Source organism: Cornus florida, unplaced genomic scaffold (genome assembly GCF_030987335.1).
Source record: "Cornus florida cultivar Cherokee Brave unplaced genomic scaffold, ASM3098733v1 CherokeeBrave_3.0.0_Hap2_Chr11, whole genome shotgun sequence".
In the NCBI taxonomy this organism is placed as follows: domain Eukaryota; kingdom Viridiplantae; phylum Streptophyta; class Magnoliopsida; order Cornales; family Cornaceae; genus Cornus; species Cornus florida.
In genome coordinates, this window is record NW_026775581.1 from 136,299,887 (window position 1) to 136,312,644 (window position 12,758).

Genomic DNA, 12,758 nt, shown 5'->3' on the forward strand with positions numbered 1-12,758 from the left:
CAGAAATCGTTCACAAAATAATGAAATTCTTACTACTCTATGGTTTATACTTACTGTTGGAGGGTGCGTTTTCATCAATCAACTTGATCTTGAATATAAATGGAAGTTCGAAGCAACAGAAGAATGTCGAGTTTCACGCGAGGTCAATCACGAATAGTTAATTTGCCTAAAACACGAAAGGATAAAAGAATTGACAGGAGTTAAGAAACTACAACCATAAGCTATATGTTTACTGATAAAATGTTCAAGCATTAACTACAATGATGATTCCCTTACTTGCTTCATAAAAAATCGAGAAATGTACTGGTGCCAAATCTACCATATATCGTTCATTTTATTACAACTGGATATATACCTAGAGAGAACAGAACTGAAGCATGGTCATTGCGCGGGAAGAGTTGTGGCTGCAGCAGTCTTCTTAAAATCTATTTTGTCAACCTTCACCTCCCCATCAATGAGTTCATAAACATAGACAACAACACGCAAGCCATCAACGTCCATGAGCACAAAACTTGGGTTCGCATCATAGGTGATACTGCTGTACGCACCAGTGGCAGACCCAGGATTTATGACAACGCCACCCTCATGTTTGTAGGCCTTTAACTGATGGGTGTGGCCGCTAATAAGGATGCCCACATCTAACTGTCTCTGGAGCATCGCTAGAGAGTCCAGGTCTCCCCATGGAACGATCTTCAGATTATGAATGCATGATAAGAACTTATTAGTGTTATTAAGTTACAAAACAAAATGAGAACAATATGAATATTTAGACAGTACCAAGTGACGATTCATTTTGTAATGATGTAGATACCATTGGTACTTCGAGAAATAAGAAAATGGTAGATCCGGGAACTGGCAATAGAAAATTCATAATACCACTGTGCTTGGAACAAGTAGGATAATCAGTTAACAACTTCATAAGATGCCTCCTTGCTAAAATTTGATTTTTGGTATAAATAAAGGCGTCAGTCCTACCAATCAGAGTGATATCAGAGTGATGGGAGGAGTTCGCTGGATGTAGACCTACACCAAGTATTATTTGGAATTGGTTATTCTGAATCTCGAAACCATGTTCTCCCTCTTGATAATTCGAGCATTTTGATATTGCACCAAGCAATGACCCCTCAAGCTTTCACTATATACTGGAAAAAGTATATTTGTAAGATTAAATTTGGCACCATGCTTGTGGAGGTTGAAGAATCAAATCAAATCAAATCTGGTGATCCTTGCAGCAATACTGAAAGAGGGAGAAGAATCAAACCTGATGACCATGGCATAACCCAAGTTTAAATTGTCCAATGGTAAGTGTTTTGGTCTCTGGATAGCGGGAATCCTCATCGTATTCACCTCGTGTAACATTCAAGCTTGGACAAAGGCTCTTCAAGTAATCATGAACTTCCTGCTCATGGAAACAACCGAAGAAGTACGCTCAGGTACACAACATTTTAGCAAGGTACAAATAAATATGGAAAGAAAAATGTGAAGTGTTTCCCCTTGTGGATATCAGTTATAGTACCATGCTCTGTGTCGACAGCACCACCTGCCTTATATACACATAAATTAAGTAAATGGGACAAACAACGTAAATTACATTCACAAGGCAAGCAACTTTACTATCATTGGTACAACCACCCGGTGCTTGATGAACTTGCACCTTTTTTCTTACACTGAAAATTTTAGTTCATAGCAATTGATGGTAGCAGTTGATTGTCACTAACTTGAAAATCCAAGGCAGCAAAACTAATCATCATCATCCTAATTCCTTGCCCATCTCTTATTAATTAGATCGGTCACATGAATTCTCTTTTTTCATTCTTTTCTATTATAAACTCTCACCTACAATATATAACCTTGTAAAATACTTATCAAAAATAAAAATAATTAACTTTGTAAAATCATTTCTAAAAATTTCATCCAGTGTTAATTTGGGACTCCTTCACTGTCTAACTTTTATGTAAATTGGTCGCCCTCTTTGTACCAGTCCATTTATGTCTTTGCACATGTCTTATACCACCTAAGTTGACTTTCTCTTAGTCTAATAGGCACTACTCCTATTTTATTCCCTCACATTTTGATTAGTAATCCTATCTCTTCTAGTCACTCCTATCATCCATCTTTACATCCTAATTTCTGCTATTGTTGTTCATGTTTCTTTTTCAATGCCAGAGATTGTGCAACATATAAAATAGTTGGCCTAATAACTGCTCTGAAAAATTTTCCTGTTAATTTATTTGTTATTTTCTATTCCATAAAACACCACAAATAAATTAAAAGAACAGTTATCAGGCAGCAAAACTAATTATTATCACCAAAAAAAATAACATTGTAAAAGTAATATCTAAATTTTTTAATTTCCATCAAAAGAAGGGGCCTTTTGAATTCTTCAAATAAGTCAATGTTTCTCGAACAGATATTCAAATACTGCATTAATTAAATAGTCTCTCATTCAAACAACTCTCCAACTCCTAACCCACCAGGTAACCTCTTAGTCACAGGGAAGCCTACACACAGACAAAAAGCCAAAGCAATAAGCATGGGTAAACAACAACCAAACTGAAGGACTCACACCGGATTTGTTTTTGTTTTTGGTGGCCAAGGATGATGAATTGCAGTGGCAGCGACTGACACCTCTATCAGAAGGCAATCATGCATGCTCCAGTCCGGGAGGTGTAAATATCTTATTGAAGGCAGTGAACATTGTTATTATATGGTGTCACAAACAATCTTGCACTTGTACCTGCAAAGAGCATATTGCCAACTGAAAATAACTATTGATATGGCAAGCTAATGTTGTCGTTGAAATCTAATGGTGCACCATTCATGCCAAAATCCAATAATTAAAGAACAAGTCTGCCTAAAAAAAAGGCTTCAAATGCCTAAAAATTTTACTACCTCTTTCACAAACCAATCTAGAACCGAGATCTTCAATGCCCAAAGATGCCAATGAGATACGTGGCAAGAGTGCCGCTTAAAAATTTCTTTTGCAACAAAATGACCAATCCCATTGTCAGCCTTTCTAGATAGCTAGATTGTCAACAATGTGAGATAATCTCCTATCTCCTTTCAACTTGAATGATGGAAGAATTTCTCTGGCGATCTCAACACTGCCATATATCTATTTCTAACGGTCATCACTCTGTGGTCCCTACCATCCTCTATTGTCGATTTGTAGCTCACCGACACTCTACCATCATGCCATTCAAACTATCAATTTTCTGCTATGGAGAACTGTCATGCGGCTTAACAAGGACATAATTTAAATGGTGGTAGGCATATTCACATCAACCTATACACACAAGAGAGCTTTCAGAAGACACAGTTTCAACATTGGAAAGTTAAAGCTAGCTATCAAAATCATCTCTTATCTAACTGAAACTTAATACAAACACTATATGGGAGGCAAACTCGACAAGCATGGGGTTCCAAGTGTTTGTCAAGCCAAAAAAAATTATAATTTTGCACAGTTAAACCTAATCAAACCGGAGTTGGGACACCTACCAAAATAATAAATAAAAGAATCAAGTAACCACAATAAACTCATGCCTTCAGGCAATTCTTCTCGATTTTGTGTTTATGGACACAAGGATTAAATTATGGTCAAACAAGGAAAATCAAATGCATGTTGTGAATGAAATTCAGAGATTGGTTCCAGCATCAGTTATTATTTGATTAAAAAATAAAAATAAAAATACAATAATTCAAAGAGGATTAAGCAAAAAAAAGAAAAGAAAAAAGAACACATACACAATCAACAAAACATTAGCAAACCCAGAAAAAGAAAAATCAAAATATTGAGAAGAAGTGGGGTACTTTTATACAGAGATTGCCTGTGCAAATGATGTGCTGGATCTTGCCAGTAACAAGCATGGATTTGAACTTTGCTGGTAGATCAGGTGCCCTGTGTGGGATGTGAAGATCCCCAATTGCCAGCACTAACACCATTCTTTTCTACTTCAATAGTTTACATAAACACCCAATGCTCAAAATTTCATCACAATCTGCACCAAAAATTACAATAACTAAATTAACACCCCAATTAATGCCTAAGAACACAAATCTTTCAAAATTCTTGACAAAAAAACGGATATTGTAATTGATTCCTTAACATCACCTAACAGACTAACCCTAAAAGATAGAGAAGAGTGAAAAATTCTATACAAATTTTAGGTTTTAGTGGTGAAACACCAAAATTTCAAATTCCATACGGCTTTATTTTCAAGATCTACATCAAAAACCTAAAATCGCAATTAAATATACAAAAACGTATATATATATATATATATATATATATATATATATCAGCATATGAATACATGTACAGACATATTCAAATCAACACTTACATTTGGGGATTTACTCGTATAATATATTCAATTGCTTTTCTTGAAAATCTCCACCTCCTCCTCGTTCGATGATGAAAGAGATGCAAACACGCATGAGCACTTTTTATTTTTTATTTTGGATTAATTACACTCACACTCTGAAGTTTCCCTATTAACAAGTTAACCTATTTTTTAACAGTAACACCTCCTTAACTTTTGTAAAGTTAACAATGACACCCCATTTGTTTTTAACACAAGGTAAATTGATTTTAATGACCTTTGATTGGTCAATTGACCTATTTAAATCACAAATTTACTATTTTAACCTTTTAGTGATCTTTTACATATCAAACTCACCCAACACACTTCAATAAGGCTATATTTGGTACGATGGGTTTGAAAGGAGAGGATAACATTAGTTATAAGGGAAAGGGAAAGAAAAAATAATTTTATTCTCCTATCGTGTTTGGTTGATTATTGAATGGAAAAGAAAGGGAAGGATAACAATCATGTTTGGAGAAAAAAATGAAAAGATAGGAAGGAGAATTATTTTAATAAATTTACTATTATATCCTTTTATATTTTAAAATATAAATATATATATATATATATATATGTGTGTGTGTGTGTGTGTGTGTGTGTGTGTATTTGTCTCCTATAAGGCCCATGGATCAACCACTAGAAAATGATTTTTTTTTTTAGGGCAAATCATTTCAGCCTCCATCTCTATTCTCGTTCTCAACTCTGAACTTGCCCTTCTCTCTCTCTCTCTTTCTCTTTACAATTGCAAACTACTACAAGAATCAGAAGTTCAAAACCCATATATTTCAGTTTATATATTTGTTTGCAAGAATCAAAAGTTCAAAACCCATATCGGCATCATTTCAGATTGTTCAAAAAATCAAAACCCATATCGATCTTTTAGTTTCCATTGCCCGTTGTTCCAATTCGGGTTCGTTGTTAACAAGCTTCAGCCGCTGGCCCTCTTTTTCTCAACTCTCAAGCTTACCCCCCCTCTCTTTCTACAACTGCTAAATCAACTAATCAAGGTCTGTAATTCTTGTTTTGCAAACTAAATTCACATGTAATCAAGGGCAAAATTGGCATCAGAAATCACACACTAAGCCTCTCCTTCCCTTTCCTTTCATTTCCTCCCATTTTTGGGAGGTTAAGAAATTCACTATTGAAGCCTTGTGTTAACATTCCAAACCCTTCCCTTTCCTTCACTTTCCTTTCAACAATTTTTGCCAAACATAAATTTTTAACCCCCATCCATCACCTTCCCTTCCCTTTCCTCCCTTTTCCATTACACCAAACTGACCCTAGGAAAGAGCAACCTACTTCCCAATTGTAAAAGATACTCAAGGCTGATTCGAAGATAAACTCAAGCTGAAAGAATCAATTGATTACTTACAAGCTCTCACCAAATAAACAACAATAACAACCCACTGTCTCAATATTTAGTCACAAAATTGATAAGTTTATATATATATGTATGTATATGCTTATGTTTCTGTTCTGATTTTGATCGTGTTATATGTGTATCAGTCATTGTGCAATGTGTATGGGATTAGAGGTAGGATGAAGAGAATGGCATTTTTGGGTCTGAACAAAGAAGGTAAAAGTAGAAGAAATCGAAGAAAAGCTCCATTAAGAACCACCACCACCACAAGAATTTCAATGGAAATAACCGTAATTTGATGACATAGGTATATGGTATATGTGTGTGCGCACGCGTTGTGTGTGTATGGAATTTATATGTATATACTTCATCTGTTTCAATTTAAGTGTCGCTTTTGGGGAGTAGTAATTTTTAAGGGGACATGTAGAACATGCATTGTCTCCTTAGAAAGTTATTAATTTGCATTTTTAAGTTTTGAATATTAAAGTTTGAAATTTTAAACTCAAAAGACATATATAGAAAGATGTGAAATATATTGTTTGGAAAAGAAAAGTGGACAATTATTTTGGGCCAGATCAAAAAAAAAAGTATGACATATTTTTTTTGAGACAGAGGGAGTATGTATGTATATGTGATTGGTGACTGAGCAATGGGATTGAAACAAAAGAAACTTCCAACATCTACCTCTCTACAATGGAGGGAGGCCTCAAAATTGAAACAGCCAGACCTAAAAAGGCCACAAACCTTAACACCCTATAGCAGTATTATGCAAATTAATTAAATTATTATGTAATAAAAAATTAAATTAAATTGATAAGTCAAAAAGCACAAACTTTTTTTTAAAAAAAATAATTAATTAAATTCTTGTGCAAATTAAATGACTATTTTTATTTATTTAGGAAAAGTGACTCTTTTTTAATTAATTAAATTATAACTATATTTACATTAATTAATTAATCCAATACACATACAATAATTATTTTACATATCATCACACAATATCACTTTTCCATTTTATATCATTATCACACACAATGGCCCATTACGTCAGGCGCTACTTTATTCTTCATTGGTGGAGTGTGGAGTGTGTAATATGACATGGGGCCAACCTGTGTGTAATGCGCATAGTAAAGGCTTTCATTCAACACAGTTTCAGATATTGTACACTACTGCCTTACGCTGGGTTGCTTTAACCAACTAATCAATGGCAGATTCAAGGTAGGGCTGGGCTGGGCTCCAGCACACCCCAATTTTTATTTTATTTTATTACTATGGGTAATTGTAGCCCAGTCCCAAAATAAAAATAATAAAATTATTATTAGTATTAACCAATCCAAACAAGCCCAAGTTAGTTAAGCCACAATACTGAAATAAAGGTCTAATGTAATGTTTCCAATTTTCGGCATTTTTCATTCATTTTTTTCATTTTTTCTGAATTTTGTCGCCGCAAAGGCATTTTCGTCTTTTCACGTTTTGCGTATGGGATTTTAGTTAGGTTTAATTGCATTTCATACTTTTTATTTTATGTAAATTATGTATTATTCCTATAGTGGTGCATTGCATGTATTTGTGTGGTGTGGATTATAAGATAAAAGAAAAAGGGAAAAGAAAAGGATAATGGTGGGACCCACCACTATCACATTTGTAGGCAAGTGACCACATTTTTTTGGTCTCTTATCTCTCATTCTCCCGTAGCTCTCTCTTCTCCTTCTCTTTTCTTCTTTATTTCATTTTGTTTTGTAACAAACTTTGAATCAAGATTACTCCTTCAATATTTGGAAATTTTGAGTGTCGTTTGCGGCAAAACGGAGAGCACGGCGAGCTCTACACGTGTGTACCAACGATTCCAGCTTTGAGCCTCCCTAGGAATTTCGAAATTCTTGACCCACTTTAAGGGTTTTGCACAATTAAGAGGTAGGAGTCCTTAATCCATGAAGTCTTGTGCTTTAGTGAGTTAATTTACTTGAATTGTGTCTTAGAATGCTTAATTGTGTTGATTTTAGTTTAAAATGACTTGATTGAGATATGTGAAAAGTATGCTTATATGTGGAGTTCCTATGTCTATTATGTTGTTAACATGCTAGATTTTATTGTATGAAAACATGTTGTAATTCATTAAAAATTCTTATGAATTGTGCTTTGCCAATTAAATTTTGAGTAATTGTTGAATGATGGGCAAAGACATGATATTGATACATTCATGCATTGACATTGGGCGTGAAAAAGGGAAGAATTGTTTTGATACAAAAAAGGAGAATTTTGGGAAGTGTTTTGATGAAATGGTTTTATGGAAACTCGGTCGCCGCGGAGTCACTAGAGGGCCGGTAGGTTAATGTAGCCTAGAGGGAATTAGGGAGACTGCCCAAGAGTGGTTGAGCTATTTGGACCCCATAATGACGTTGTGGAGATACCAACGGTCAGGGACAGTAGCCAATCCTTCTTTCTCGGCATTGAGGGGGTACCAAAGGGGGTTACATTAACGGTTTAAAAAGTGATGGATTTGAATGTTGAAAACGGGGAGCGACATCGGCATGCATTGCATTACATTGCACCGTATTGTTTATGTTGAGATTAAATATGATGTCGTATTTTCCCGACATGGTATGATCCCGCTTCCCATTGTCCTATTCATTGTTTGGATTCACGGGGACACAAAAGACATGTCTTAAGTGCCACTTGCTGAGCTTACAATATATGTCGAAGCGTAGAATTGCTTGATTCCTTTATTAGAGGTCTAAGCCTCTATTTATATACAAAAGATTGTAAAATTATGGTAGGACTCGCGTTGCTTGCCCTTCAATTCTTTCGATATAAACATTCTTTACTAATAGAGTTCTTTCCATTGTCTAATTTTCCATACATAGAACTTGCCTTGTACAGAACTTCCTATCTCAGAATTTTCCTTCTACGGTAAATCCTTCAACTGGTAGGACTTGTGCATTCTTGAATAACTGGGCTGAACATACTTTGATCCGGCTGGGTTTGAGTAACGGACCGGATGTTAAATATTAACAAGTTGGGCTGATGACTTCTTGATTCGGCCTTGATGGAGGTTGGAGGACAAATAACAATGGTCTTGGACTAAAAATACCCTCAATTTGGGCTTGAGCATGATGGGCCTTATATGTCCTTAGAATGTAGATATGTGTAATGATGACGTGTGCGCTTTTTATTGGAGGGAGTTTTTTTTCCCTCCACAGTGACTGATTACAATTTTCTTGGTGATAGGATTGTAAAGCTTATAAGCTTTTGATTGGTCACTAACACTTCTAGTTTTTTACTCCTCTCATCTGGAATGTGGCCGTAAGCAATACACCCAAAAATTCTGAAATAATCTATCACCAGTCTTCGTCCGCTCCATGCTTCCTCTGGTGTCATATTTTGAACAACAAGAGTTGGACTTCTGTTCAATATGTGAATGCTCCAATAAATTGCTTCAGGCCAGAAATTTTTTGGAATGCCACTCCTTGTCAAAAGGCTTCATTCCATATTCAAAATAGTGCGATTTTTTCTCTCGCAAACTCCATTTTGTTGAGGTGTATATACTGCACAAAAATTTGAAAATTCACGTGAATTGTATTCTCCGCCACGATCAGTGCGAAGAACTTTTATTGGACTTCTAACCTCTTTCTCAAGAGTGTTTGTTAGTTTTTAAAGACTACAAAAGCTTCAGATTTTTTTTACAAAAAATAAGCCCATATTTTCCGACTATAGTCATCAATGAAGGTAATTATATATCTTTTACCTCCATTAGAAGATGGATTTATTGGCCCGCAAAGGTCGGAATGCACCAGCTCCAAAGCTTTCTTTGTTTTCCATGATTTTTCTTGTGGAAATTGATTACGATGTTGTTTGCTAACAACACATTTTTCACAAACTTGTTCAGGACAGTCAATTTTAGGAAGGCCATTCACCATATTTTTATGTTGTAGCGTCTTGAGTCCACCAAAGTTTAGATGCCCGTAACGAAAATGCCATAGCCATGCTGCATCCTTCAATTTTGCTGAGAAGCATGAATGAGTAGTGTTGTGGAGATAAAGCAGAAACATCCGATTTGTCGTCATATTTACTTGAGCAATTTAGCCCACTTTTGCATCTTGAATTCGACATACTCCATCTTTGATAGAAATCTCGTAACCCTTTTTTTACATCTGTCCCACACTGAGCAAATTGGTCTTTAAATCTGGCACAAAAAGTACATTAGAGATAGTATGGATGGAATTTCCCTTGGTTTGGACAGCTACCTTTCCTTTTTCCCATAACAGAGACTTTCGAATTGTCTCTAAACTTCACATCATCACGGAAGGATTCATCCAAATCATAGAGACTTGTTACCACACATAGGATTCTAACTACCATAAATTCTTGTTGGTTTCCTCATTTGCATGACAAACCTTCAACAAGGATACTTCTTCTTTCTTTTCTACAAAGTTAGACTTTTCACCATGTTCTCTATTTAAATTTGTTCGGCATTCAGATTTATAATGGCCATACCGATGACATCTATAGCATTCAACATTGGACTTGTCTACTGACATTGGTCTGAAATTGGTCGAATGGTGACTATCTCGTCTTTGGTGGTTGCCTTGTCCTTGGTTGCTACCTCGTCCTCTTCTTCTCCATTGAGAACCATGAAATTGGTTATCTTCAGACTTTTGGTGTTGTTAGTTTCTTTGATCCTTGTTTCCTCCGCCTCCTCCTCTTCCTCAGCCTGCTAAGTTTAGAGCTGAAAGTTTATTGTTATTTGTGACCTGCAATGTTTGTTCCTCCTTTTCTTGCTGTTTAAATTTTTGTTCATGAACCAACAATGAACCTTGCAGCTTATCAATTGAAATATCATCAAGATCCTTTGATTCTTCAATTTAACAAACCACATAGTTAAATTTTGGCGTCAATGATAGAAGAATTTTTTCAATTACAGTCACGTCCTCCATCTTGTCTTCATGGATATGTATCTTGTTGACGATTGCCATCATTCGAGAAAAATAGTCTATGACCGACTCTCCCGATTTCATCCAAAACATTTCAAACTCTGTATGAAATGCTTGAAGCTGTTGCTTCTTTGCCCTTACTGGCCCCATGTACTTCTTCTTCATGGAATCCCTTGGAAGTTTCTTTGCAAAGAATTGTTTCCAAGATTGACTGATCAATAGCTTGAAATAAGTAATTCTTGGCCTTGAGATCTTTCAACCACTGCCCTTCTATCTTCGTTTTCTGTGCTTCCGTCATTACCGTGACTACTACTAGTTCTGTTATTCCATCTGAAACGACTTGCCAATACTCCTTAGATCTTACGAAGTTCTACATTAGCATGCTCCGTGGTCATAGTGACCAGCAAAGCATGGAATTGCAGGTTGCACAAAATTATTTTCGAAGGCCATTGTTGCTGCTACAAAAAAAAAAAAACAGGTGAAATAAAAATAAGTTGCTGTTATATCACTCTCTATCTCACGTACTTTAATTTTTTTTGTTTGGCTTTGTTTGGCAACTTTCAAGTCTCAACTTTTCTTTTATCACTTTTTACTCTCTTTCTAACCTCGCTCTGATACTTATCATTTTTCAGGTCATGGAAAGGAATTGGCGGATGATAATCCACCTGGTGCTTGAAAGCACTTAGGGAGCATTTTGGATGCATTTTTGTAGAGCTTGAACTTATTTTGTAAAAATGTTGATTTAAAATGTATTATTTTTGCAACATGCAAAATATTTGGATTTACCATGTATATTGCCAGTGGGGTAATGTAATTAAGTGTTATCAACACTAATTCCTTTAGTGTATCTTAGTAACGTGTGGCAAATTATGTTAACAACGTAGTTGTTGTTATTGTTGATGTTGAAATATATTTAAGCATGTACGTGGGTGTAGTGGCATGGGTGGTTGATCATCAAGTGTTATTGTATCTTGATTTTCTTTGGACAGTGTGTGAAATAAAATGCATTAATTATATTTTGATCACCGAAAAGACCTTATTTTATTTATTATGTGATACAAATAAATGACTATTATACCCTTTGTGTCCCAAGCTACTTGAATTGTAGCAAATTACCATCTTGCCCTTTTTGAACCTTGATAATTGAATTTAACGTGAAAGGACCATATTACCCTTGAACGATTCTGGGTCGGGTAAAGACCCGTTTAATGATCCGGATCTATGAGGATTTGGGTCGTTACATCCAAGTCATGCCCTAATACATGAACCAGTGCTAAGTTCTAACCCTATTAAAAAAAAAAAAAATTACTTAAAAAATTGTCTTATTAAATTTATATTTAATATAATGAAAATATTTTCAAAAGTATGACAGATATGTATTGAATCGCAAACACCAATTCTGATGACTTGTTGAAGTAACACAAACAAATGTGGAATGGCATATGAGCATATCATTTCAGATTGTTCAAAAAATCAAAACTCATATCTTGCAGTTTCTATCGCCCGCTGTTTCAGTTCGGATTCGCCGTTTGAAAGCTTCAGCCGCTGCTTCTTAACTCTCAAGCTTCCCCCATCTCTCTCTCTCTCTCTGCAACTGCTGACTTGTATGTATGGGTTTTGTTTTAATTTTTGGAAGTGACGGCGGTGACGGTAGTGGCAGTGGCAGAGGAAGAGGGATGGTGGCGGCGGCAGCGGCAGCGGCAGTAGAGGGGACAGCCCGTCTCACAAGAATTCGAGTTGGGCTCGGGTTGACCATGTTCTAACCCGAGACCAACCCGAAGATTAAAATGTGTTCAATCCAAAGCCAACCCGATTTGTTGGTGAACCCAGCCCAATCCGAAAAATCTCGGCCTGAGTTTGGGTTGGACTGGGTCGGACCGTCCCAAGTTGCACCCCTACATACTGTACAACAAACCTAACTGCGAAATCAGAGAATGTACAGTTGTATCATAAATTCATAATGTTGTGCAGGCTGCAAATGTAGTCAATATCCTTTTGATAACTTTCCTTTTTTTAATTAACAATTTTGGATTGTGAAATTGCTCCTTAGGGTTTTCAGAAACAATTTTAGTATAATTCATGACTTTGCTTTGACCTCCCAAA

General features: G+C 35.8%; 1 protein-coding gene across 7 annotated transcripts; it reads right to left on the bottom strand.

Moving 5' to 3' along the window:
* Positions 1-200: 200 nt before the first annotated feature.
* Positions 201-4,476, bottom strand: LOC132283433 (vacuolar protein sorting-associated protein 29-like). 7 transcript variants are annotated; one of them, XR_009472028.1, is made up of 5 exons: positions 2,567-3,804; positions 1,262-1,399; positions 976-1,142; positions 778-878; positions 553-690 (listed from the first exon to the last, which is right to left on the bottom strand). XR_009472028.1 is itself a non-coding variant. In XM_059785378.1 (4 exons), the coding sequence occupies exons 2-4, from the start codon at positions 3,940-3,942 to the stop codon at positions 382-384; spliced, it is 579 nt and encodes a 192-aa protein (XP_059641361.1). In that variant the 5' UTR covers positions 3,943-3,998; positions 4,344-4,476; the 3' UTR covers positions 201-381. The 7 variants fall into 7 exon arrangements, 1 of the variants encoding a protein (XP_059641361.1); XR_009472029.1 differs by having other exon boundaries at positions 576-690; positions 812-878; XM_059785378.1 differs by lacking the exons at positions 778-878; positions 976-1,142; positions 2,567-3,804 and adding exons at positions 3,811-3,998; positions 4,344-4,476 and having other exon boundaries at positions 201-690.
* Positions 4,477-12,758: the final 8,282 nt, after the last annotated feature.